We start from the raw sequence: 22,073 nt of genomic DNA on the forward strand, positions 1-22,073 counted from the left end.
GAGGGCATAAGTTGAGGGGCTGCTACATGTGCGAGTACGGACAGCGGGGACGAATTTCTTTTTGTTTTCATCCGCTGCAGGGTCATGCATATTTGTGGGAGTAACGAAACAACGGAAACACCATTTCTGCACCATTGCCTTATTGCTTGTAGAGAACTATCTTCTACGACTTGGTGCACAGAATGTTGAGGTTGTTCCTTGGTTGCTTTTTACAGGACAAGGCCTGCATTATTGGGCAACGCGGACGACGACTCGACAATCTTCTTCCCGGTATCCTTTCTATAGGGACCGGGTCTTCGATGGCTTCCGTACTGGGTCAGTAATGGCTCGGTGAGATCATTGCTTGTTGTAGTTTCCTCTGTCGTCAGGCGGAAGTTGTTCTCTCCTCCGTTGTCGCGACCTTTTCGGTCTCTTCTAACTTTGTGCGGCACTGCATCACCAAATCCATCTCCTTCAAGTCACATAGTGCATGGGCTCCTTCTGGAAGCCAACCGGAGACCATGTCTGGAGACATGATGCGGCTACTAACTCCGTTAGACTTCCGTTTGATGTCGGCGGTTGTTGTTCTCACGGCGGAGGACTTCGTTTATGACCACCTTTTTTTTACGCCGTCGGTGAGAGAATAGAGCATGCTGTGACGCTAGGCTGGAGGACGGCGTGGCTGCAGTGGCCGTTGGTGTTGTTGAAATGGTGGTGTCCGGCGGCGTCGCATCGGGCTATTGTCAAAGTCCAAGCGAGAAGGCAGTCCTCCGGTTCCAGTTTGCCGTGAAAAGAGAGAAAGCTTCGGAGCCATCACCATGCACAGTGGGTTGGCGTTGTTCTGCCATGCAAGTCATACTTTTAAACTTCTTTAGGCACCCATGCGACTGGTTCTTCTTTTTTTGAAATTGGGTTGAATCCAATCAGCGTGTTTTGCTAGAATCTCCATTGTATATCGCTGCGGCGGTAGAGAGATGTGGTTTTGTTGCGGTTTATTGGGCTGCAACTTGAGAAGACGTTGGGGAATAGGAGAGGTTGGAGAAGCAAATTGCTTCTTTATTTCCTGCGAAACCGAGAGAAACCAAACGAAAGAAAATTTTAGAAGGATAGATTAGCACCTTTAAATGCTTTGTTGCTTTCCTTTGCCGTGTATCCTCTTCTCTGTTTGCTCTCTCTTTGTGCCCCAGAGTTTCTGCAGCGTTTCTGTATCTCTCCTTCGTTGCAATCTTTTCTCTCAATTTCTGCGGGGTCTCCCTTCTTCTTTTTTTATCTTCTTCCCTTCTTACTGTGACTGATGCCTATTGGAAGTCTTTGTAGCTTTTACGTGGGGAAGATAGAGGCCATATCTTTCGCCATTTTCTCTTAACCTCCCCCACTAACTGTGTAACTTTCCACGTCTTGCAGAGAAGAATAGGGAATCTCGCTCCACGTTACTTTCCCCCTTTTGTAGGAAGAAATACGTGCCTTCTTTTATTTTCTTTTTCTTTTTATTTTTTTATTTTTGTTCAACACATGCAGCCAAATTCATGCAAAAACTAGTGATCAGTCCTTTCCCGGACGCGGTACTGTGGATTCTCTTTTTAACATGACAAATCAAAATCCGTCCAAGATGGGAGACAGGGGGTCTACTTCTCAGTATATAGCTGTACCATTATTCAAGCATGGCTGTTGCTTTTAACTTTTGATCAAGTACAGCTGCTGTGCAGCACCTATGAGCAAATATAGTTTTTGATATTTGGACTTAGCTTCTTCGTAAGTCAGCAGGCATGACAATTATTTTTTAAATACATCAGACTTCTTTTTTTTTTACTCAAGACTTAGACTTTTAGGATTATCCTCAACATTCAATTATTTTTACTCAGCATGCATGACAATTATTTTTCAACTTGAGACGAAATAAAATCAGGGCTTAGAGTCTTTTCTTTTCTTACTCTTTGGCTTTTCCTTAGTTCATTAGCAGTTTCAAACTGTTTTCTTTTCTCACATTGAGAAGGACTAATTGCCGGATTAGAGAAAGGTATTTGATCATTCTATTTTTCAGGCATTGAGTAGTCATTATAGAATTTATTTTCTATAACTTTGACATCTCTAGACTCAACTATTGTATTTGAGTCTAAATTAAGCAACCTATATGCCTTTTAATTTTCTACATATCCTATAAATATGCTTTTAATTCCTTTTGGACCCAACTTTGATCTCATATGATCGAGTGCCTTATAAAAAGTTACACAACCCCATACTCTCAAATATGACAAATTTGGTTTTCTTCCTTTCCAAATTTCATATGGTGACACATGTGTCTTCATATATGTAATTCTATTGTGTATATGGCATGCAGTAAACAATGCTTCACCCCATAAATATTTAGGAGTATTAACATTAATCATCATAGAATGAATCATCTTAATAAGTATCCTATTTTTTTTTTCGACCAAACCATTTTGTAGTGGTGTATAGGGTGTAGTTCTTTGATGTATAACACAACACCATGCTCTTCACAAAAAATTTCAAATTCATGTGAAAAATATTCACCACCTCTGTCACTATGAAGGCATTTAATTTTCATTCCTTTTTGGTTTTCAACTTCAGGCTTATAGTGCTTAAAACAGTCAAAAGCTTCATCTTTATTAGACAATAAATAAACATAAGTGAACTTAGAGCAATCATCTATAAATGTGATAAATTATCTTTTTCCTGCTCTTGTTCAAACACCATTGAATTCACATATGTCAGAATTTATTAAGTCTAATAAATTTGTCTTCCTTTCAGCAGTTGAAAAATGTTTCTTAGTCATTTTTGCTTGAATACATGTTTCATATTTATCATTATAATGATCATTGCAAGCAATCAAACCAAGTGTATGCAAGCAAGCAATCAAAGCATTGCAACAACGTTATCAATTCCAGAATTTTCCACCATGTTTGCATTATTGGTCTTATTGGCATATTCCTCACTGGCTTTCCTATGTCTACAATCACAAATGTAATGATCTTTCTTTGCACAATGGTAGTAGACACCATGTGCATTCTTGATTGTTTGTTGGAATTGATCTTCTTACACTTCCCTTTGTCAATTTTGACTTTGAAGTTCTTTTTGTAATTGTTTCCTTCGACAACGTGAACTTTAGAGGAATCTTGATTTGCAAAATTCTTATCACGATTTCAAGTTTGCTCTTCAATTTGAATACCTTTTTGCAAATCCTCCAAAGTAATATCTTCTACCATGTGTAGAAGTTTCTTTCTATAGTTATTCCATGTTTGGGGTAATTTTGCCATAATAGCCCCAACTATCATAGGATTCGGAATAACTATTTTAAGTCCACGAAGCTTTGAGACTAAGACCAATAATTCATGAACTTGGTCTAGGATGAGTTTGTTATCAATCATGGTGAACTCATAATATTTGAACATTAAAAATTTATCGGTACATCTTTTCTCCGTTGTGTACTTGTGTTTAAGTGCTTCCCAAATTTCCTTTGGAGATTGAATGTGTGCGTACAGGTCACATAAGCGATCAGATAATGTGCCCAAGATGTGTCATCTACGTACCAATTCATCTTCTTCACACTTCTTTTGATCGGCACTATTTTTTCCATGTCTTTGTCACTTGGTTCATGAATAGGCTACAATTTTGGGTCCAACACATATATGACGTTTAGAACAGTAAGCATGAAACGCATCTTGTCCTTCCATCGAGTGAATCCATCAAATTTGTCTAGCTTGTGGACATCTTGATTGATAATCTTCAAAGCCATGTTATCAGACTTGTTCTCCATGACGAAAATAACACTTTAAGATTGTTAGAGTAAATGTAGAAATATAGAGAATAATCCAAATGATGACTTTGAGGTACGACTTGAATCGTTTCCTTAAAGTGTTATTTGCCCCCACTCGAATGAGTTTGCTAAAGGGTTCTTGGCAAATCACTTTCAGGATATATCAAAATATGGAATATTCGATTAGCAAAACCGAATTATATTCCCTTAGAAATAACTAGAAAGAAATTTTATGAATGTGATGGAAAGAGAAGAGAGCAAGGAATGTAGAAACAAATTTCTGAAATTGTGTGTGAAACATTATGCCACAATAGGTATTTATAGACATTAAAGCACCCGTTCATCGAGTCCTTTCATTTTAGTTGAAGATATACAACCCTTTTTAATAGTGTTGACCCAAAAGACATGTCTTCTATTTAGAATTTTCAGAAAATAAATATTGACTAATTAGGTCTTTTAATTCTACTCATACAATTTGAGTAAGCATCATATCTGTTAACCAAAAATTACAACCATTCAACAAAATGTACAACCATAAAAGGTTAAATGAAACCAAACCCTTTGTAAACCATTGATTTTACAAAAGAAAAAGAAAAGAAAATCTATTACCAAAACAAAATGTGGAAATTTTATTAAAGATGAATCCAACTTCCCCCCCCCCCCCCCCCCCCTTTTTTCCCGAGCAGATACGTACAAGGGTAGCTTTGATTCCTCCTTTCTTCAATGGATGAATAAACTTGATAAATTAAGAAGGATCTTATCTTCCTCCTTTATTGGAGATTATTAATTTTTGGATCCCCGTACCATTTGATATATATGATTTGTCTGGAAACGAGGGAAATGTAATCAAGCAGTACTGCGGCTGGATATGCATTTGGCATGGTGGACATTGCAAGTTATAATTACGAAATCTTACTCACAGTGTTTCAGATATTTTTCTTAAATTATATTAATCCAAAGTGAACAAATGTTATATAGTGTACGTTGTATTATATTTTATATGGAAGTCCGAATCCTGCGGACAATGATACCAACTATACCACTGCATGATAAAATTTGCCAGCCAAATGTTGTGGTATATAATAAGGCTATGTAACAAAAATTATCGACCATCTCAAAGTCTCTTCTTCCTTCGCAAACCCTGCCAAAACACTTTAACCTAGCTAAGACCAGACATTTTCATTGCCTAAAATGGAAGAGGTGGATGTGGTCATTGTAGGTGCCGGTCCAGCTGGCATAGCAACGTCTGCATGTCTTAATCGCCTCAACATCTCAAATGTTGTAATCGAAAGAGAAGACTCATATGCTTCTCTTTGGAGGAAAAGGTCATATGATCGTTTGAAGCTTCACTTGGCAAAGCAATTTTGTGAACTACCCTATATGTCATTTCCTCCAAATTATCCCAGATATCTCTCCAAGAATGAGTTTGTTCAGTACTTGGAAGCTTATGTATCCCATTTCAAGATAACGCCTAGGTACGACCGAGTTGTAGAAACAGCTTCTTATGTAGGTGAAAAAAAATGGTGTGTTAGAGTCCATAACACACTTTCGGATGTACAAGAAATGTACCTTGCTAAATTTCTTGTGGTTGCAAGTGGTGAAAATAGTGAAGGTTACATTCCTCAAGTCAAAGGCTTGAATAGCTTTAAAGGAGAGTTCGTGCACTCCAGCGAGTACGAAAATGGCAAGAAATATGATGGAAAAAATGTTTTGGTCGTCGGTTCTGGGAATTCAGGCATGGAAATTGCTTACGATTTAACAAATTGGGGTGCCAACACTTCGATTGTTGTTCGTAGCCCGGTAATATAAATATCTGTCTCTCATTTTCACATTCTCCAATAATATAGGTGGTTCCATGCATATACAATAATAGGGATCACGATCTATTAGAGACAGCGTAAGCAATTGTATTAGTTTTATGTGGCCAAATTATTGTATAACAAATACTATTTGTTACAATTTCTTTAGAAGTTTCAGTTCTTTTCTTTTGTACATTATTTATTACCAATATGTAACATTTTCAGGTACATATTCTGACCAAGGAAATTGTGTTCCTGGGAATGGTTCTCGCAAAATACCTTCCCATTAAAGTCCTTGACAACATCGTGGTTATCTTAGGGAAGTTGAAGTTCGGAGATTTATCCAAGTATGGACTTACAAGGCCAAAACTTGGACCATTCTTTCTTAAGGAAAGCGAGGGTCAAGCCCCCATCATTGATGTTGGGAGCATTAACAAGATCATAGATGGAGAAATAAAGGTTTGCATGCTTGAATAATTTAACCTCATACTACATAGTAATACAAGTTATAACACATATATAACTTCTCCTTCTAATTGTGTTTCGTTATGGGATCATTTAATCCTGCACCATGTAACTAGGCAAGAATTTATATAATTTTTAAGATTAACAGTCAGACAACAATAATTGCATTGTGCCTTTTATCATTCACATGATTGCTTAATGACGAAAATCTTCCCCAGGTGGTTCCATCAATAACAGAAATACTAAGAAACCAGATCAAATTTGAGAATGGCTACAGCAACCATTATGATGCTATTGTTTTTGCTACTGGCTATAAAAGCACTGTGCTAAATTGGCTTAAGGTATGAATTAATTATGAACTCTTGCCATGCGTCCATTAGGAAATCACCCGCTCTATCACTGGAGCCATAAGCCTCTATAAGAGGTTCCAAATTTTTATTTTTATTTTTCGGTTTACAACAATTTATTGGAGCCGTTATCCGCACTCCAAACTCGCACATGTATTTCTATTCTAAATTTATTTAATTTTTATGTACATGTGTTGCAGGATGGTGACCAACTCTTTAATGACAATGGTATGCCGAAGCAAAGTTTCCCGAATCACTGGAAGGCGGAGAAGGGACTTTACTGTGCAGGATTCTCAAGGCGCGGATTATTTGGCATTTCAATTGATGCGCGAAATATAGCAGATGACATAAGTTTTGCTTTGAATCAGAACAAGAAAAGTAACTGATTGATGATGAGATAAATTCGGGGACTGTTGTTTGCTGGTTTGGATCGATGGTGGCTTGCTTTGTTCTAGGGCATATTTGTGAACTCAAGAGAATTATATTCCAATCCTTAAAAAATATTACTTCTAGAATAATATCGTGTATAAGGTTAAGAGTTGGTTTGAGATTGTGGGGCTTTAAAAAATAACTTATTAAAAAATCTGAAGCATTAAATGTGTTTGGTAATAAATTTATTTATTATTTTTTTTATATAAAAGTTGCTGTCAATAAAAGAAGATAAACATAAAAAAGCAAAAGCAAAGTCTATCATGCTTCTAAAAAAAATGTTTTTTTTCTTCAAAGTATAATAATCAATGCTCATTTAATGAAATTTTCAAATGATAAGTATACCCTCACATGTTTTACAAAATTACAATCTCCCACTACTACAATATTAGCTTTAGGTGGCGGATGATGGTGACGGATATTAGAAAAATCCTGTCGGATAAATTATATTCGACACATCATTTAATTAGTGGCGGATATTAGAAAAATTCTATCGGTTATATCCAACATAAAGTTCTGGAGAATATTTAGTGGCAGATATCAAAAAAAATTTGTCGGTTATAACCGACACTATTTTTGAATCCTTTTTTATGAATATTTTTGACAGATTCTGGCGGTTTTTAAGTTAATGGTGGCAGTTATAACCGACAGAAATTGACTATTTTATTATTTTACTTTCTGACGGTTATTATTTTAGTATTCTGGCGGTTATAACCGACAGAAATGAAAATTTTATTATTTTAAAATGTTATATTGATTAAAAATAAATAAATAAATAAACACATATTTTTAATATATTGTTTTCACTCATGACCCTAAAGTCTAATGAATTCAATTCCCACGTGTCATAAATTTTTTGAGAGAATAATAACAACAGACTACAATTTGCAGCTTTATCATTTTTGTAATAAGGATTATGCTCCTTCACAGGCAAGCAACAAGATACAAAGAAATTCAAACAGTTGTTTTCAATGCGTCACAAAGCACATAAACACAAATGAACATCTGGTGTACTCTATCATGTTTGATTTTATTATTTTAAAATGTTATATTGATTAAAAATAAATAAATAAACACATGTTTTAAATATTTTTTTTTTCACTCATGGCCCTGTTGGATATAACTGACACGAACAAAGCAAAATTTTGGACGGCTGCCAAAATAATCTCTGAATGCTTTTTTTTTGCGATTTTTTACACATGTTATCTCAGAGTATATACAAACACATTTGACGGCTGGATCGTTGAAACTAGTTTCGTAGAATGCATATCCTATCAAATTGATAGATTTAACAAACACTTAAGAGTTAATGTTATACTTCCATTAAGTATAAAATAAGATTTATCCACTAGTGTAAATATTTTAAATTGAAGATCGAATTCATTCATTGCATTCTTATAGGATCAAGGAGTGTAGCTACAAAAAATCATCAAAATCGGAGCTAAAATAACTGTTAAATTGTGAATTTTCATTTATAACCATTGAAAACTTTTGTTCTGTTGCCTAATCTCTGAATGTTTGTTTTTTTGTGATTTTTTACGTATGCGATCTTGAAGTGTGTACAAACAAGTTTGACGGTCGGATCGTTGAAAAACATTTCGTATAATGCGTATCGCATCAAAATGGTAGATTAAACCAACACTTAGAGTTAATGTTATACTTCCCCATTAAGTATAAAATAAGATTTTGTGGTATCCACTAGTGTAAATGTTTTAAATTGAAGATCGAATTCATTCAATGCATTCTTATAGGGTCGAGGAGTGTAGCTGTAAAAAATCATCAAAATCGGAGCTAAAATAACCGTTAAATTGTGATTTTTCGTTTATAACCGTCAAAATTTTTTGTTCCGTTGCATAATCTCTGAATGTTTGTTTTTTACAATTTTTTACGTATGCAATCTCGGAGTATGTACAAATAAGTTTGACGGTTGGATCGTTTAAAAAAGTTTTGTAGAATGCATATAGCGTCAAAATGATAGATTAAACAAACACTTAGAGTTAATATTATACTTCCATTAAGTATAAAATAAGATTTTGTGGTATCCACTAGTGTAAATATTTTAAATTGAAGATTGAATTCATTCATTGCATTCTTATAGGGTCAAGGAGTGTAGCTGTAAAAAAATTATCAAAACCGGAAATTGTGATTTTTCGTTTACAACCGTTGAAAACTTTTGTTTCCGTTACCTAATCTCTACATGTTTTTTTTTTTTTTTTGCGATTTTTTACGTATGTGATCTTGTATTATCTACAAACAAGTTTGACGGTTAGATCATGGAAACTAGTTTCGTAGAATGCATATCTCTGTTAAATTTGCCTAAATTTTGAAGTGGGAAAAGTAATCTGTGCTAAATTTTTATTTATGTTTTTCAAGTATTGATTAGGCAATATTTAGTTTGTGTGATGACATTTTCATTGAACAATTATCTTTTTGTTTCTTTATCGCATATTTCACATGAGTTATTATCTATTAAACTAAACAATTATTTATTTAATTTTTAAAACGTATTTTATTTAAATACATATTATTTATTTATTAAACCAAACAATTATTATTTTATTTTTTAAAATCGTAACAAAATTTTTTGGGGGGGAGGGGGAATTTCAAAAGTTGGGTGGGAATTTAAAATTTTGGGAGGAAATTTTGGATGGAATTTTGCCGTTATTTTTTTCTGTTGGTTATAATCAACAGTAATAAAAAATTTCTGTCGATTTTTATTTTAAAAAATGTTTCTGTCGGTTTTAACCGACAGTAATGAAAATTTTCCAAAATAAAACTCCTCCATCTGTAGAGCCGGTGCCTTTTCCCTTCCCCCTTCCTTCCTCATTTCCTCCTCTCCTTATTTCCTCCTCCTTTTTATATTTTTTGTTGAGCATTCTCCCTTCTCCTTTTAATTTACAAATAAGAGAAAAACCATAGCAATGCCGGCATAGAAGCACACCCACGAGGCCATGGAAGATGATCCTTCACAAAACTACCGAGAAAACAGCCACGAAACGCCCCAAGACGAAGAGGGCAAAAACCCAAATCTTATCTCATCGATCAGGTACATGCAAATTTTTGATTTTTTTTTCTTCAAAATTTTGGTTTTGGGTATTTGAAGAAATGGGAAAGATGAGATTTTTGGAATGTGTGGTGACAAAGAGCAGCTAAAACGCGCCCAACAGCGAGATATGGAGGTCGTTTTGGAGAAGAAAGACGCTGCTGATTGGGCTTTCAGAGGTGAAGGGCTTGCTAATCTTGTTCTCACTTACACCAGATCCTCCCTCACTTTTGTATGTTTCACTCTAACATGAGCTTCAATCCTGCAGAAAATTTGTAATATGGTCGCATACAAACATCGTACATAAACATTTCTTCTTTCCCGTTACATGTTTTTGGATTTTTGCTTTCTCTGATTCTCTGTGCTGTTGTTTCATCTGTTCTTTCTCCTCCCTTTTGCTCCTCAGAGTCCAATTGAAGCCCGTTACAGAGCACTGAAGAGAAAGATGAGTGAGCCTCTCTTTTTTCTTCATTGTTTTTCTCGTTCTTCTAGTTATGGTGGTCGTTTCCGTTGATTGTGTTAGTGTTTGATGTTTGAATGCTGTGTGTGATTTGGGATCTCCATGCTTTTCTTCGTTCTTCTATTTATGGAAGATGTGGGTTTTCTCTTCTATTTTATGGGATGAATTATTGTGTTCGTGTTGGGAAGAAGGTTGGTGAAGTTGGGTTTTGGATCTTTTGAATTCAAGCTTCAAATTCCATCGTTCAAGCATGTTGCCCAATCTGGTTTGTTCATTAACTGCAGATTCTGGTCATTTCGAGCAGAAGGGAAGAAGAATGCTTAACGAGAAGGAGAAGGGAGAATGCTCCCATGTCCTTTTTATATTTTTTTAATTATTAATCTATCTTCTGTCGGTTTTATCCGACAGAGAATGCTATTACTTATTATTAATATATTCCCGACACAATCTCTGTCGGTTTTATATATTTTTTGTCGGTTATATGCGACACAATTTCTGTCGGTTTTAGAGTATTTTCTGTCGGAAAATTAATTTCTTGAGGCTAGCAATTCTGTCACTTATTATATCCGCCAATGCATCCATTTTTGGTCGGATTTTGCTTAAAATATGACAATAATATACGTTTTTTGTTGGTTTTTGGACCGCCAGTTATAGATAATTTTGTAGTAGTGTCCCTACGTTATTTTCTTTTATAATTATTATATCACATTAAATACTATATCATTTTTAGTCATTTAACATATTCAAAGTAATTTATATAAAAGTTTACTAAATACTCAAACACTGTTTTTTTCATTAAAAGTACTTTTACAAAAAATAATTTACCAAATACTTAACAACTTTATTTTACACCTATTTATTCTCATAGAACAGCAAAAACAGTTTTTTTTTTTAAAAGCACAATAATACCAAACTACCCCTAAAAACCTTGGCATTTAATTGTGATATCCGAATATTAATTAGGTTCAAATAATTATATGAGCTTTTTCTGTCTAGGTTATAAATTGATTTCCATAAACAGTAAAAATGTTATTCATCACTGATAATTATTTTCATAATAAGGAATGTTATATATTATAATCTATTCTTTTTGTGCGTGAATTTCTCTATATATGTATACGCATAGTATGTATCTATATATGTACTATAGTTATGTTACCGAGACATTTGTATCAAAACTTATGTATCGATATAATTCATACAAAAACTTAGGTACCAATACATTTATAAAGAAACTTACGAACCGAACCACACAACATAAATTAAAACTTCAAATTAAACTCGGTATCCAGTCTCTCTGTCGAAACATAAACCCAACTAGACAACACTGAACGGTTAATTTTTTGCAATTTTAAACAGTTTCAGTTTGAAATTGAATCGCAAGATGAAATGTTTTGGTTTTGGTTTTGAACATTTGAAACCAATCCACACCGCATAAATTAAAAAAAAAAGAGATCCTTTTAGAAAAGCAAGTTGTTCTTATCATCCTGTACGAGTAGTGAAGAAGAAGGATGTGGTTGGTTGATGACCAACGGAAAGCATGAGATAGAGGAAATATTTAGCCCCAGCCTAGGCATTTTCGTTGTTATAAGGCAATGCGTACACATTGAGATGTCTTAGACAGAAGGAAAAAAAAAAAAAATTATGTTGTCACCAAAATCATTTTGGTGTTAGGGGTTATTATAGGAGTCATAATTGTATACATGTGGCGATGTAGTTCGTTTGGGATGTGCTCCACTCCAGTTCACAAAAAGTAAATATATATAGTTACAGAACTGGACCATGCCATGGAAGTTTTGAGTAATTTAACTTGGCACATAATTGGGTCATATCAAATTAATTACATATTTGTCACATGAATTAAAAATATTTAAATAATAAAATTAATTTTTATTTTTGTATAATTAAAAACTTAAATAAAGAAAAAAGAGCTCCGTCCTCGTCTCGCTGGGAGGCAGACCCAGGAGAGATGAGCAGATCCTTCATCTTCATCTACCTATCAAAAGGATAATTAATTTTAATTTTAATTTCCTATTACTTACCATCAGACAGATCCTTCATTACCAAGGAAACCATTTTATCTTTCTAAAACCCTAGGACTCCTAGGAGGCTGACCCAAGAAATGAACAGAACATTTAAATTTTTTATATTTTTTATTTATTGATAGAGCGGATCCATACCCACCCCTAGATACCCATCGGTGTTCCATTTCATGAACCTCAGTGGTCGTAAGAAAACTGAACTAGTGTTCATCAAACTTCGCGGTACTGGAATCTCCGGTTCTATACCAAGGCACTGGTTCTTGAAATTATCTTCCAAAGTCGAATATTTGGATTTTATCTTACAACCAAGTCACTGGAAACCTTCCATTGGAATTGAAATTTCGAAATATTCTAATTTTGAATTTGAGTAACATCGTGGTTCATCTTCTTCATTTTTCCCGTGCCATCTCATCCTGGTTCATCCATAACTTCTAATAGTTGCTCATTTCCTCGAGCATGGAGTCTGTTGCATGAGATCTTGATTAGAGATGTTGCACTTGCACATATCAATTTGTTGTACTCGGGAAGACACAACTTCTTCTTCTTTTTTTTTTTTAGTTTTTAATTATACAAAATATTTTAATAAAAATTAGTTTTTAATATTTTAATATTTTAATATACATGGTAATATTTATTAGACTTCTGGGACCTAATTATGTGTTACATCAGTGCATAACGTAATTTTTAACAAAATTATGATGCAATGACTACATGAATTGGTGACACTCATTTTCAGGAATTACATTGATCGATTTTCAATTTCAATGACCATCTTAATGAAGAATCCCAACTAAAAAGAAACACCGAATTCAAACACTTTTGAGTAATTTTAACTTATATAGCCTATATGATACAATATAAATAAAATATGGGGACCCAACCTCAAGCATCCACTTCCAAATTTCCAATGTCATTGCCAACATTCAAAAGAAAAAAAAAACATGCCTTTGCATAACGGCAGGGGTTCGAATCCCGTTGGTGACTAATATAACAAAATTTATTGTTTGAAAAAAAAAAATCACCTCAAAATCAAGAATTATGTGATAGCACTACCCACAAAATTTAGATGCAGAAAAAGGAAAGGTCAAGAACTTCAACATCATGTACGTGTTACAGAAATTGGATCAAACATAATTAAACTTGCTCAAGCTGAACATTCTTAGAGCTGAGAGGCACATAATTCCCCAGCAGACAAACCTCAAGGTGATCTGATAACGCCGATTTGTCGATTTTTTCGTGGTGGTACGACTTGCAAACGAAATAGAGCACAGTTTGGATCACAAGACCAAACAAAACCAGCTTGGAAAGCAACAAGAAGCTTATAACTCCATAAGCTACTCGTTCAGCCACACCAAATGACCTTCCGCTCACAACTAATTGTTGGAACCCAAATTGTAGAAGGGCGGCCAAAACATTGAGCTTAAAGTATATGATTGTAGCCACCCACATATTTCCTTTTAGTAGTGCCTTGCTCTTCGCCATGGCTTTGATCCCTCTAGCTTCTTCAAGAACCGAGACCACACTAGCCAGTTGCCAGATTAGGGTTAGGTAAACAAACCCTATGAAGTAAACAATGAGTAGAAAAACCCCAATTTTTTCAATGGCATCGCCTTTGGCCATCGAAAGTGCGGTAAGTACGCAAATAAGTACCCAAATAGTTAGGATTAGGAAAGCGACTATGTTGTAGCAAAAGATAGCCATGAAAATGCACAAGAACGTGACCATAACTCGCTTCCACACTTTCGGGACTACGCTCATCACCTTCTTGAAAGTGATTTCTCGCTCAGTGTATATACACGCGATCGTGTATACAACGGCAGAGGTGGAGAGGAGGCTGAAGATGAGCAGGAAGGTGAAGTATGCAGCTTTGAATAGCCAATAAGTTGCCCACTCGGAGGATATGGCATCGGATACTTTTTCATACTTTGGATTGTTGGTGCTTGTTCCATCAAGGACTATTTCGTTGTGGAAGATCTTTGAGAGAAGGATGTTTGAAAGTTCTATGTGCGCCAAGAATAAGAAGCTCAAAGGGAGGATCAAGGCTAATGTAATTTGGCTGAAGATTTTTCTCCGTGAAAATACTACTTTGTAGGCTTCTTTGTAGATGCCAAAAACCCCAAGAAATTGCAATTCATCTTGTTCTCTATCCATGGTAGCTTTTTCTTTTAATGGTAGTTTGATTCAGAGAGGGAATGTTTGGCGAAAGAAAAGATATGAAATATGTGAGGGGAAGAAGGAAGTATATAGGAAAGTAGGTTGGACATTATGATACAAGATTACCCTTGGGTTTCCAAGAAACTAGCTAAGTCAATGTCAATATTTGGTGGTTACTAACTTATTAAAGAAGAAATACAGACATGAGATCTAATATCGGCAAATTTTAGCCACATTATTTATAACTCATTATGAGGCTTAGCCCATTTTCCCATCCTTTTAGTATAGATAATATTGTTTGTTTGAAGAAGAAAAAATGCCCTAGCTAAAATAAAGTCAATAACCTTTTTTTTTACTTCTAAAAGTAAAGGTTTATTCAGGTTAAGGAATTTTGTAAAAGATGTTATGTACTTCAATATAAATTTATTTTACAGATGATACTTTATTGTAGCGGCGGAAATTAATGTGGAATAAAAAAAGTTAACAATTTAATTATTTTGTAGACGATACTTTTCGATCCCTATGGATTCTCCTCCCTCCTAACCGTTAACAATTTAACCCATTAATGTTATTGTTGTAAAAAAAAAAAATTATTTAATTAAGGGATATAACATTTTTAGAATTTGGTAGAAAAAAAATCCTTAAACTGACCTATTGGCTGAATTCATAACACCATATAATCATCATATAATCTCACGATAATGGATCAAGAATCACATTAAAAGTGAATACCCGACCATAATGTTCAAACACTGCATGATTTAGGTTATAGTGCCTATTTAATACTGATTTGGTACTGATGTGCTTTTATAAAAAAATGCTAAGTTCAAAAATGTGTTTGGTAAACACTTAAAAACAGCTTATTTTCACAGTTTTGGGTGAAAAAAGCTGAAAACGTGAAGCAGCAAAAATGAGCTTATTCTCACAGCACAGCAGAAGTAATTTTTTTTCAAAGCACAACAATACCAAACCAGCTCTTAGGCTCATGGCCCATTGTTTCGAAGTTAACGAACTTATACTTTGAACGTAGTCATCATTTGTCATGTGTTTTCATTTAACTCTAGTTAACTTTCGCAATGTTACTTTTTCAATTTTGAAAAAAAATTAACTAAGATTAAGTGAAAGGACACGTGACAGAAGATTAAGTACATGGTGAACATGCACCACAGTTAAGGGTGGTGATAAAAAATACTACCTTTTCCAATAACAAACTTTGAAGTCTTCTCTTATTTTCTTATGGATTCCTGTTACCTATAATTTCACGTTATCGGTTTATTTTTATCTCTTTGTCAAGATGTCATCTCACTTAAAACAGCCTTCTTTTAAAAAAAAAAATTGTAAAGGGAAAAAAGCAAAAAAACCCTAGCTATCTCATTATACAAAAACTTTTTATGATAAAACGCCACACAATTGGTTGGCACATGTGTTTAAATATGCAGACATTCCTTTCAAACAAAAAAAAGTATGTAGACATTCAGACCCAAAGGGAATATAAACCCTTCAGTTCTCTCAGTATTTTGTGGAATCAACAAGATCATGGATTAAGACAAGTCTGTTTTTATCATTCTCAATTTGAAAATAAAAAAGGATAAAATTTCTACTATTGATTTATGTTCATATTCTTTTTTGGTGTGTAATACCATATATAATTCTTATCCAAGCATGTACAACGTTGAAGTCGTTGGCTTGGCTCTTACTGTGGAGTATGGTTTACATGGTATCGCGGCATTTCATTCTAATACAATAATGATATGTATAAATTTTTTAGCATATATAAAATTTTAATTAGAACGTCACATGTTGCTGACCTATTCCATTTCATTTGCTCGCTCGGTCTCTCCTCCCTACTCCCACAGCAGCCCCCACAGGCCCCACCTAGCAATTTCTTCGTTAAAGCTGCAGAAAAAAAAGGAAATGGTACAGTTGAGTTTTAAGAGAACATAAAAGGGCATTTTCGGAACTAGGGGATTAGAGGGCCCGTATAGAGGAGTCCGTCAGGTCGTTCACGTCGAGTCGAGGGGAAGAAAGTTTGTTTTCATCAGTCCGTCAATTTCGAAGTCTCTCTAGTTTTTCTTAATTTTGGTCAATCCAAAGTTTCTCTAGTTTTTTCAGTCAACACACTCATTGCCTGCTTGGAAACCTCCTCCTAACTTTTTTTGCTATTTGACCCCTGTATTTTGTATCACACAGTTGAGAATTTGCTATTTGACCCCTATATTTTGTAGTTTTCCTCATGTTAGATCCTTGAGAATCTGCTAAAGTTTAATCGAGCGATCATTTTTATTTTGATTTGGCTTCCACTTCACATTTTTGTTCTTTGGGCTTCCGCTTCTATTCTTTCACTCTTCATTTCATTTTTATTCTTGGATTTGTTGATACTAGTTATTTTTTTTAGTGTTCTTTAGTTGAAGTTATGAATTCTTGGTTTCTTGGTTGTCTTCGTCGTTATCGAGCTGGGGTAGATAAGTTGTTGTGAAGTGGTAGGGCAAACATTAGTTGTTCATGCTTGGTTTAAGATGGTTGTCACCCACTTAACTCACAGTGGTGCTTGGTTTGGACAAGCATTGGCCGCTTAAGCTTGGTCTCTAAAATAAGCAAAAGACGATTTACACACCTGAAGTTCGGGGGTGCTTATCAAAATGGGCCACTTCCTTTCAATTTTGTCAATTTACACCTAAAGGCTCGTTTGGTTCAAAAGATCGGATTGGATTGATAACTCATACGACATGTACGGCATATCTGAACCGAGCAACTGCATTTCGCTTTGACGCTCTTGCAGAATTCCACAGATTCCATCTTCCCTTGGCGGCATTGCAGAATTTAACCAACAAATAACAAAAAAATAACACAAAGATATAAATCCAAATCTTTCTACAAAACCAGCTCTTATGGTATATACATAAGACAGCAACGACATCATATGCATTAACAATTTAACATCAATTGCAAAGACAACAACAAAATCAAAAGCCTGAGAAAGCAGAAGCTAAACTGTTGAGAAAGCAAATAACTCACTAATTTAACTATGGAGCTTTCTTGAAGCACGTTAAACTTTTCAGAGAGAAGAAGCGGAAACCAGAATCAAGATTACAAAGATAAAACAACTGCAACGAATGCCAAAACCACAGCCCCGCTGGTTTTCCGGCAGAAATTACCAAATTGTTGGAAAATAGCAAGCCAGTTTGTATCGGAATTTCCATTATGGGCCAGGTGAACTATGGCACTGGCAGCGGCAGAACCAGAAGTGTTTCTAAGCAAGCGCCAACTGTAAGTTCCATTTCAAGACATGTGAGGCAATGTGTACGGATTAATATAAGTACTGATTATGTATTTTACAAAACTATATAAAATATGAAAGAAAAAGCAATCGTACGGTGTCAAAATAAGCAGGACAAGCTTTGGAGCAGCTGCATGGGGACGAATAATGGTTACTATGGAGAAGGGAAGGAAGAGGAGAAGGTAGGCGCGCAATATACCCATTGCTATCGCAAAAAACCTGCATTTACATATCCAATGAGTGATGTGTTCAAATGAAACATGTATACAATCTTTCTAACAAGAATAAATCGTCACTAATGTTATTTTGATTAGGTTTTATAAAATGTGAACTTGATTGGAATTGGAAAACTGTGTGAAGAAAGGAAGAGTCTCATCAATAGACCCCATGGCAATGGCAGCGCAGAGAGCAGCCGTAGTGGCACCAAGTCTTAGAATAAAGTCTAGTATGGCAATGCCCTTCTTCCATCCTCCCTTTTGATTCTTAATATTGGAACCTTGAGCAGCTTCTACCCTCACGTATGGCACTTCTCTTTTGGAATGCCATTTTATTTCTCGACTCTGAACTGTCGATTGTGGATGAATGATCACCGCTAGCGCTCATCATTTTGGTTTTGGTAATTGGCACTTAATTACCCCTAGGTTGAATGCTATTAAGAATAAGATTGTTTCGATTTCGTAGTTATATAACTAAAAGAGTTTTTCGTACTTTTTTAAAATTAATTATGCTTGTTGTAATGCTAAGATTTTGTCTTATATTTGAAATAATTTATTAGAATTAAACAATCGTTTTATTTTCAAAGCATTAAAAAATAAAAAAAATTTGTGAATACAAAAGGCAACTTACATGCCCTTAGTTATCCTTGCCTTCCACTAACTGATGGAGATGCTCTTAGGGGTGGGCACTTGGGATTGAAAATCAAAATCTAAACATGGACCAAACCAAACCAGAGAACACCAAACGGTTGAGTTTTTGGGATTTTAAAACAGTTTCAGTTTGAAACTGAACTACAAGTTAAAAAAGGGATTTGTTTTTGGTTCTGAACATCCGGAACCGAGCCTCACCGCATAAATTTAAAAAAAATTCCATTTAGAAAAGCAAGTTGGTACGAGTAGTGAAGAAGAGTGACTTTGTCACATCCCAACCCTCAGCTCCAACTATATTGTCCGCTTTGGCATTCCCTGCCCGAAGACAGAGCTACCGCACGGTTTTGTTTCTGTGGATCGGTACTCAGCCGTAGCCAGCGCCTGCTCTCCCCTCAGGGAGTCCACAAAAGGCCTAGTTGAAACTTAAGGTTGGCAATGGATATATAAGGCCCAAAGACCACGCCCTCACGGGCGATGTGGGATACTACAATCCACCCCCCTTAGGGAGCCCGACGTCCTCGTCGGCACACCACGACCGTGAGTCTGGCTCTGATACCAAATTGTCACATCCCAACCCTCAGCTCCAACTATATTGTCCGCTTTGGCATTCCCTGCCCGAAGACAGAGCTACCGCACGGTTTTGTTTCTGTGGACCGGTACTCAGCCGTAGCCAGCGCCTGCTCTCCCCTCAGGGAGTCCACAAAAGGCCTAGTTGAAACTTAAGGTTGGCAATGGATATATAAGGCCCAAAGACCACGCCCTCATGGGCGATGTGGGATACTACAGACTTGCCGTATAATATACACATGTAGGTTAATACCCAATATTATACGGGATAGAAGAAATATTTTAAGCCCAACTTACGCATTTTCGGGGACTAGCCGTATAATATACACATGTAGGTTAATACCCAATATTTTTTTATTTTTTATTTTTGTCTAACACTTTTCAATTATGGTCATTTAATACTACTGTTTAGTGATATATTTTTTTTTTACTTGTAAGTGAGAGGTTTTAAGTTTGATTCTTACTAAAGACGAATTTGAATCATAATATTACTAATCTAAACGCACTATTTTCCTCTTAGTTTAAATAATATCGTTTGTTAAAAAAAATAAAAATAAAATAAAAAACTTCTCAATTATGTGTTGTCACCTACCATTTATTCATGTTTCATGTTGAAATTTATAGACAGCCTGCCACATCATTTGGTGATAGGGGTCCCTAGAGGCCGTCAGGATTGTATACACGTGGTAGTGTAGTTTGTTTGGGGTGTGCTCCAGTCCAGTTCATAAAGAATAAATATACATCGTTTCAGAATTGGAGCATGGATGTTTCGAGTAATTGGTTAAACATGCAATATGGAAAATTTTTAGGATTTGGACCCAGAATCCTAACCCCGAATCCCAATTCATTGTTCATATACAGGCGCCCATCAACAAATGAAGTCTACTACCCACAAAATAGGTGCAGAAAAAGAAAAGGTCAAGAACTTCAACATCATGTATAAAGGAATAGTAAAAAAGAACTAGCTTTATGAATACATGAACCACTAAATATATTTTTTCCCACTTAATCATCGAGGAAGTAGCTATGTAATACAGAAATTATTTAATATTATCACCAAATGAAACTTGGATAAAACATATTTAAACTTGTCACTTAGTATTACGATCTGATATTTTTTTTCACCTGTAACTAAGAGTTCTTAAGTTCGACTCTCGCCAAAGATGAATTTGAACCACATTATTGTGGCTGACCTATTATGAGACTTAGCCCACTCTCTCATCTTGACAATGTAGATAATATTATTTGCTTTAAAAAAAAAACATAATTACACTTGCTCAAACTGAACATCCTTAGAGCTGAGAGGCATATAACCCCCCAGCAGATAAACCTCAAGGTGATCTGATAACTCCGATTTGTCGATGTTTTCGTGGTGGTACGACTTGCAAACGAAATAGAGCACAGTTTGGATCACAAGACAAAACAAAATCAGCTTGAGAAGCAGCAACAAGCATATAACTCCATAAGCTACTCTTTCAGCCACACTAAATGACCTTCCACTCACAACTAGTTGTTGAAACCCAAATTGTAGAAGGGCGGCCAAAACGTTGAGTGTAAAGTATATGATTGTAGCCACCCACATATTTCCTTTTAGTAGTTCCTTGCTCTTCGCCATGGCTTTGATCCCTCTAGCTTCTTCAAGAACAGAGACCACGCTAGCCAGTTGCCAGATTAGGGTTAGGTAAACAAACCCTATGAAGTAAACAATGAGTAGTAAAAACCCAATTATAACACTGGCACCACTGATGCCCATCGAAAGTACCCAAATGATTAGGACTAATAAAGCCACTATGTTGTAACAAAAAAAAGCCATGAAAGTGCACAAGAACGTGACCATAACTGGCTTCCACACTTTCGGGACTACGCTCATCACCTTCTTGAAGGTGATTTCTCGCGCTGTGTATATACATGCGATCGTGTATACAACGGCAGAGGTGGAGAGGAGGCTGAAGATGAGCACGAAGGTGAAGTATGCAGCATTGAAAAGCCAATACGTTGCCCACTCGGAGGATATGACATCTGATATTTTTTCATACCTTGGATTGTTGGTGCTTGTTCCATCAAGGAATATTTCGTTGTGGATGATCTTTGAGAGAATGATGTTTGAGAGTGCTATGTGCGCCAAGAATACGATGCTCAAAGGGAGGATCAAGGCTAATGTAATTTGGCTGAAGATTTTTCTCCGTGAAAATACTATTTTGTAGGCTTCTTTGTAGATGCCAAAAATCCCAAGAAATTGCAATTCATCTTGTTCTCTATCCATGGTGGCTTTTCCTTTTAATGGTATTTTGATTCAGAGAGGGAAATGTTTGGCGAAAGAGAAGTTATATGAATTATGTGATGGCACTGATGGGGGGAAGGAAACGTTTTGGCAATTTATATAGGAAAGTATGTTGGACATTATGATACAAGATTACCCTTGCGTTTCCAAGAAACTAGCTAAGTCAATGTCAATATTGGCTGGTTACTAACTCATCAAGAAGAAATACATGTCTGTGATCTAATATCCTAAGGCTAAAATAAGGTGAATAACCCTTTTTTTTTTTTTTTTTTTTCCAACGGTTTATTTAGGTTAAGGAATTTTGGAAAGATGCTATGTACGTCATATAAATTTATTTTGTAGATGGTTTCAGAAATTAATTATGTTTATGCACATTGTGCGTGTTAGATCTCTATCAATCATTTCCTCTCCTAATAATTAATAATTTAATCAACTAACGCTATCGTTTATAGAAAAAAAATTATTTTAATTAAAGCACAGAACGGTTTTAGAATTTGGAAGAAAAAAAAAATCATTAAACTAAGCTAGTGGCTGAATTCATATCTTCATTCATCATATGATCTCATGATATGAAAATTAGTATAATATA

The 22,073-nt window shown here is 35.3% G+C and overlaps 4 protein-coding genes and 1 long non-coding RNA gene across 5 annotated transcripts; 2 read left to right on the forward strand and 3 right to left on the reverse strand.

Moving 5' to 3' along the window:
- Positions 1–4,945: 4,945 nt before the first annotated feature.
- Positions 4,946–6,751, forward strand: LOC137727505 (probable indole-3-pyruvate monooxygenase YUCCA10). The gene is made up of 4 exons (XM_068466356.1): positions 4,946–5,554; positions 5,779–6,012; positions 6,237–6,359; positions 6,566–6,751. The coding sequence occupies exons 1-4, from the start codon at positions 4,946–4,948 to the stop codon at positions 6,749–6,751; spliced, it is 1,152 nt and encodes a 383-aa protein (XP_068322457.1).
- A 2,938-nt stretch (positions 6,752–9,689) lies between these two features.
- LOC137728029 (uncharacterized) lies at positions 9,690–10,334 on the forward strand. The gene is made up of 3 exons (XR_011067917.1): positions 9,690–9,840; positions 9,939–10,069; positions 10,244–10,334. It is a non-coding gene; the product is annotated as an uncharacterized lncRNA (long non-coding RNA).
- A 3,139-nt stretch (positions 10,335–13,473) lies between these two features.
- On the reverse strand, positions 13,474–14,490 carry LOC137727506 (uncharacterized). The gene has a single exon (XM_068466357.1). The coding sequence runs from the start codon at positions 14,488–14,490 to the stop codon at positions 13,474–13,476; it is 1,017 nt and encodes a 338-aa protein (XP_068322458.1).
- Positions 14,491–17,418: 2,928 nt separating this feature from the next.
- LOC137727508 (casparian strip membrane protein 1-like) lies at positions 17,419–19,504 on the reverse strand. The gene is made up of 5 exons (XM_068466358.1): positions 19,501–19,504; positions 18,117–18,335; positions 17,867–18,029; positions 17,585–17,758; positions 17,419–17,464 (listed from the first exon to the last, which is right to left on the reverse strand). The coding sequence occupies exons 1-5, from the start codon at positions 19,502–19,504 to the stop codon at positions 17,419–17,421; spliced, it is 606 nt and encodes a 201-aa protein (XP_068322459.1).
- Positions 19,505–20,470: 966 nt separating this feature from the next.
- LOC137727510 (uncharacterized) lies at positions 20,471–21,466 on the reverse strand. The gene has a single exon (XM_068466360.1). It carries the CDS (start codon positions 21,464–21,466, stop codon positions 20,471–20,473), a length of 996 nt encoding a protein of 331 aa, XP_068322461.1.
- Positions 21,467–22,073: the final 607 nt, after the last annotated feature.

Source organism: Pyrus communis, chromosome 3 (assembly GCF_963583255.1).
Source record: "Pyrus communis chromosome 3, drPyrComm1.1, whole genome shotgun sequence".
In the NCBI taxonomy this organism is placed as follows: domain Eukaryota; kingdom Viridiplantae; phylum Streptophyta; class Magnoliopsida; order Rosales; family Rosaceae; genus Pyrus; species Pyrus communis.

Excerpts from the sequence above, each read along its gene's own strand:
- LOC137727505 (XM_068466356.1), top strand. The coding sequence starts at position 4,946 with ATGGAAGAGGTGGATGTGGTCATTGTAGGTGCCGGTCCAGCTGGCATA. Across the intron at positions 6,013-6,236 it reads TCATAGATGGAGAAATAAAG|GTGGTTCCATCAATAACAGA; the intron begins GTTTGCATGCTT and ends AATCTTCCCCAG. Across the intron at positions 6,360-6,565 it reads CTGTGCTAAATTGGCTTAAG|GATGGTGACCAACTCTTTAA; the intron begins GTATGAATTAAT and ends CATGTGTTGCAG.
- LOC137727506 (XM_068466357.1), bottom strand. The coding sequence starts at position 14,490 with ATGGATAGAGAACAAGATGAATTGCAATTTCTTGGGGTTTTTGGCATC.
- LOC137727508 (XM_068466358.1), bottom strand. Across the intron at positions 17,759-17,866 it reads GTCCTGCTTATTTTGACACC|TTGGCGCTTGCTTAGAAACA; the intron begins GTACGATTGCTT and ends TGGAACTTACAG. Across the intron at positions 17,465-17,584 it reads GTTGCAGTTGTTTTATCTTT|GCTTTTGATTTTGTTGTTGT; the intron begins GTAATCTTGATT and ends CTGCTTTCTCAG.
- LOC137727510 (XM_068466360.1), bottom strand. The coding sequence starts at position 21,466 with ATGGATAGAGAACAAGATGAATTGCAATTTCTTGGGATTTTTGGCATC.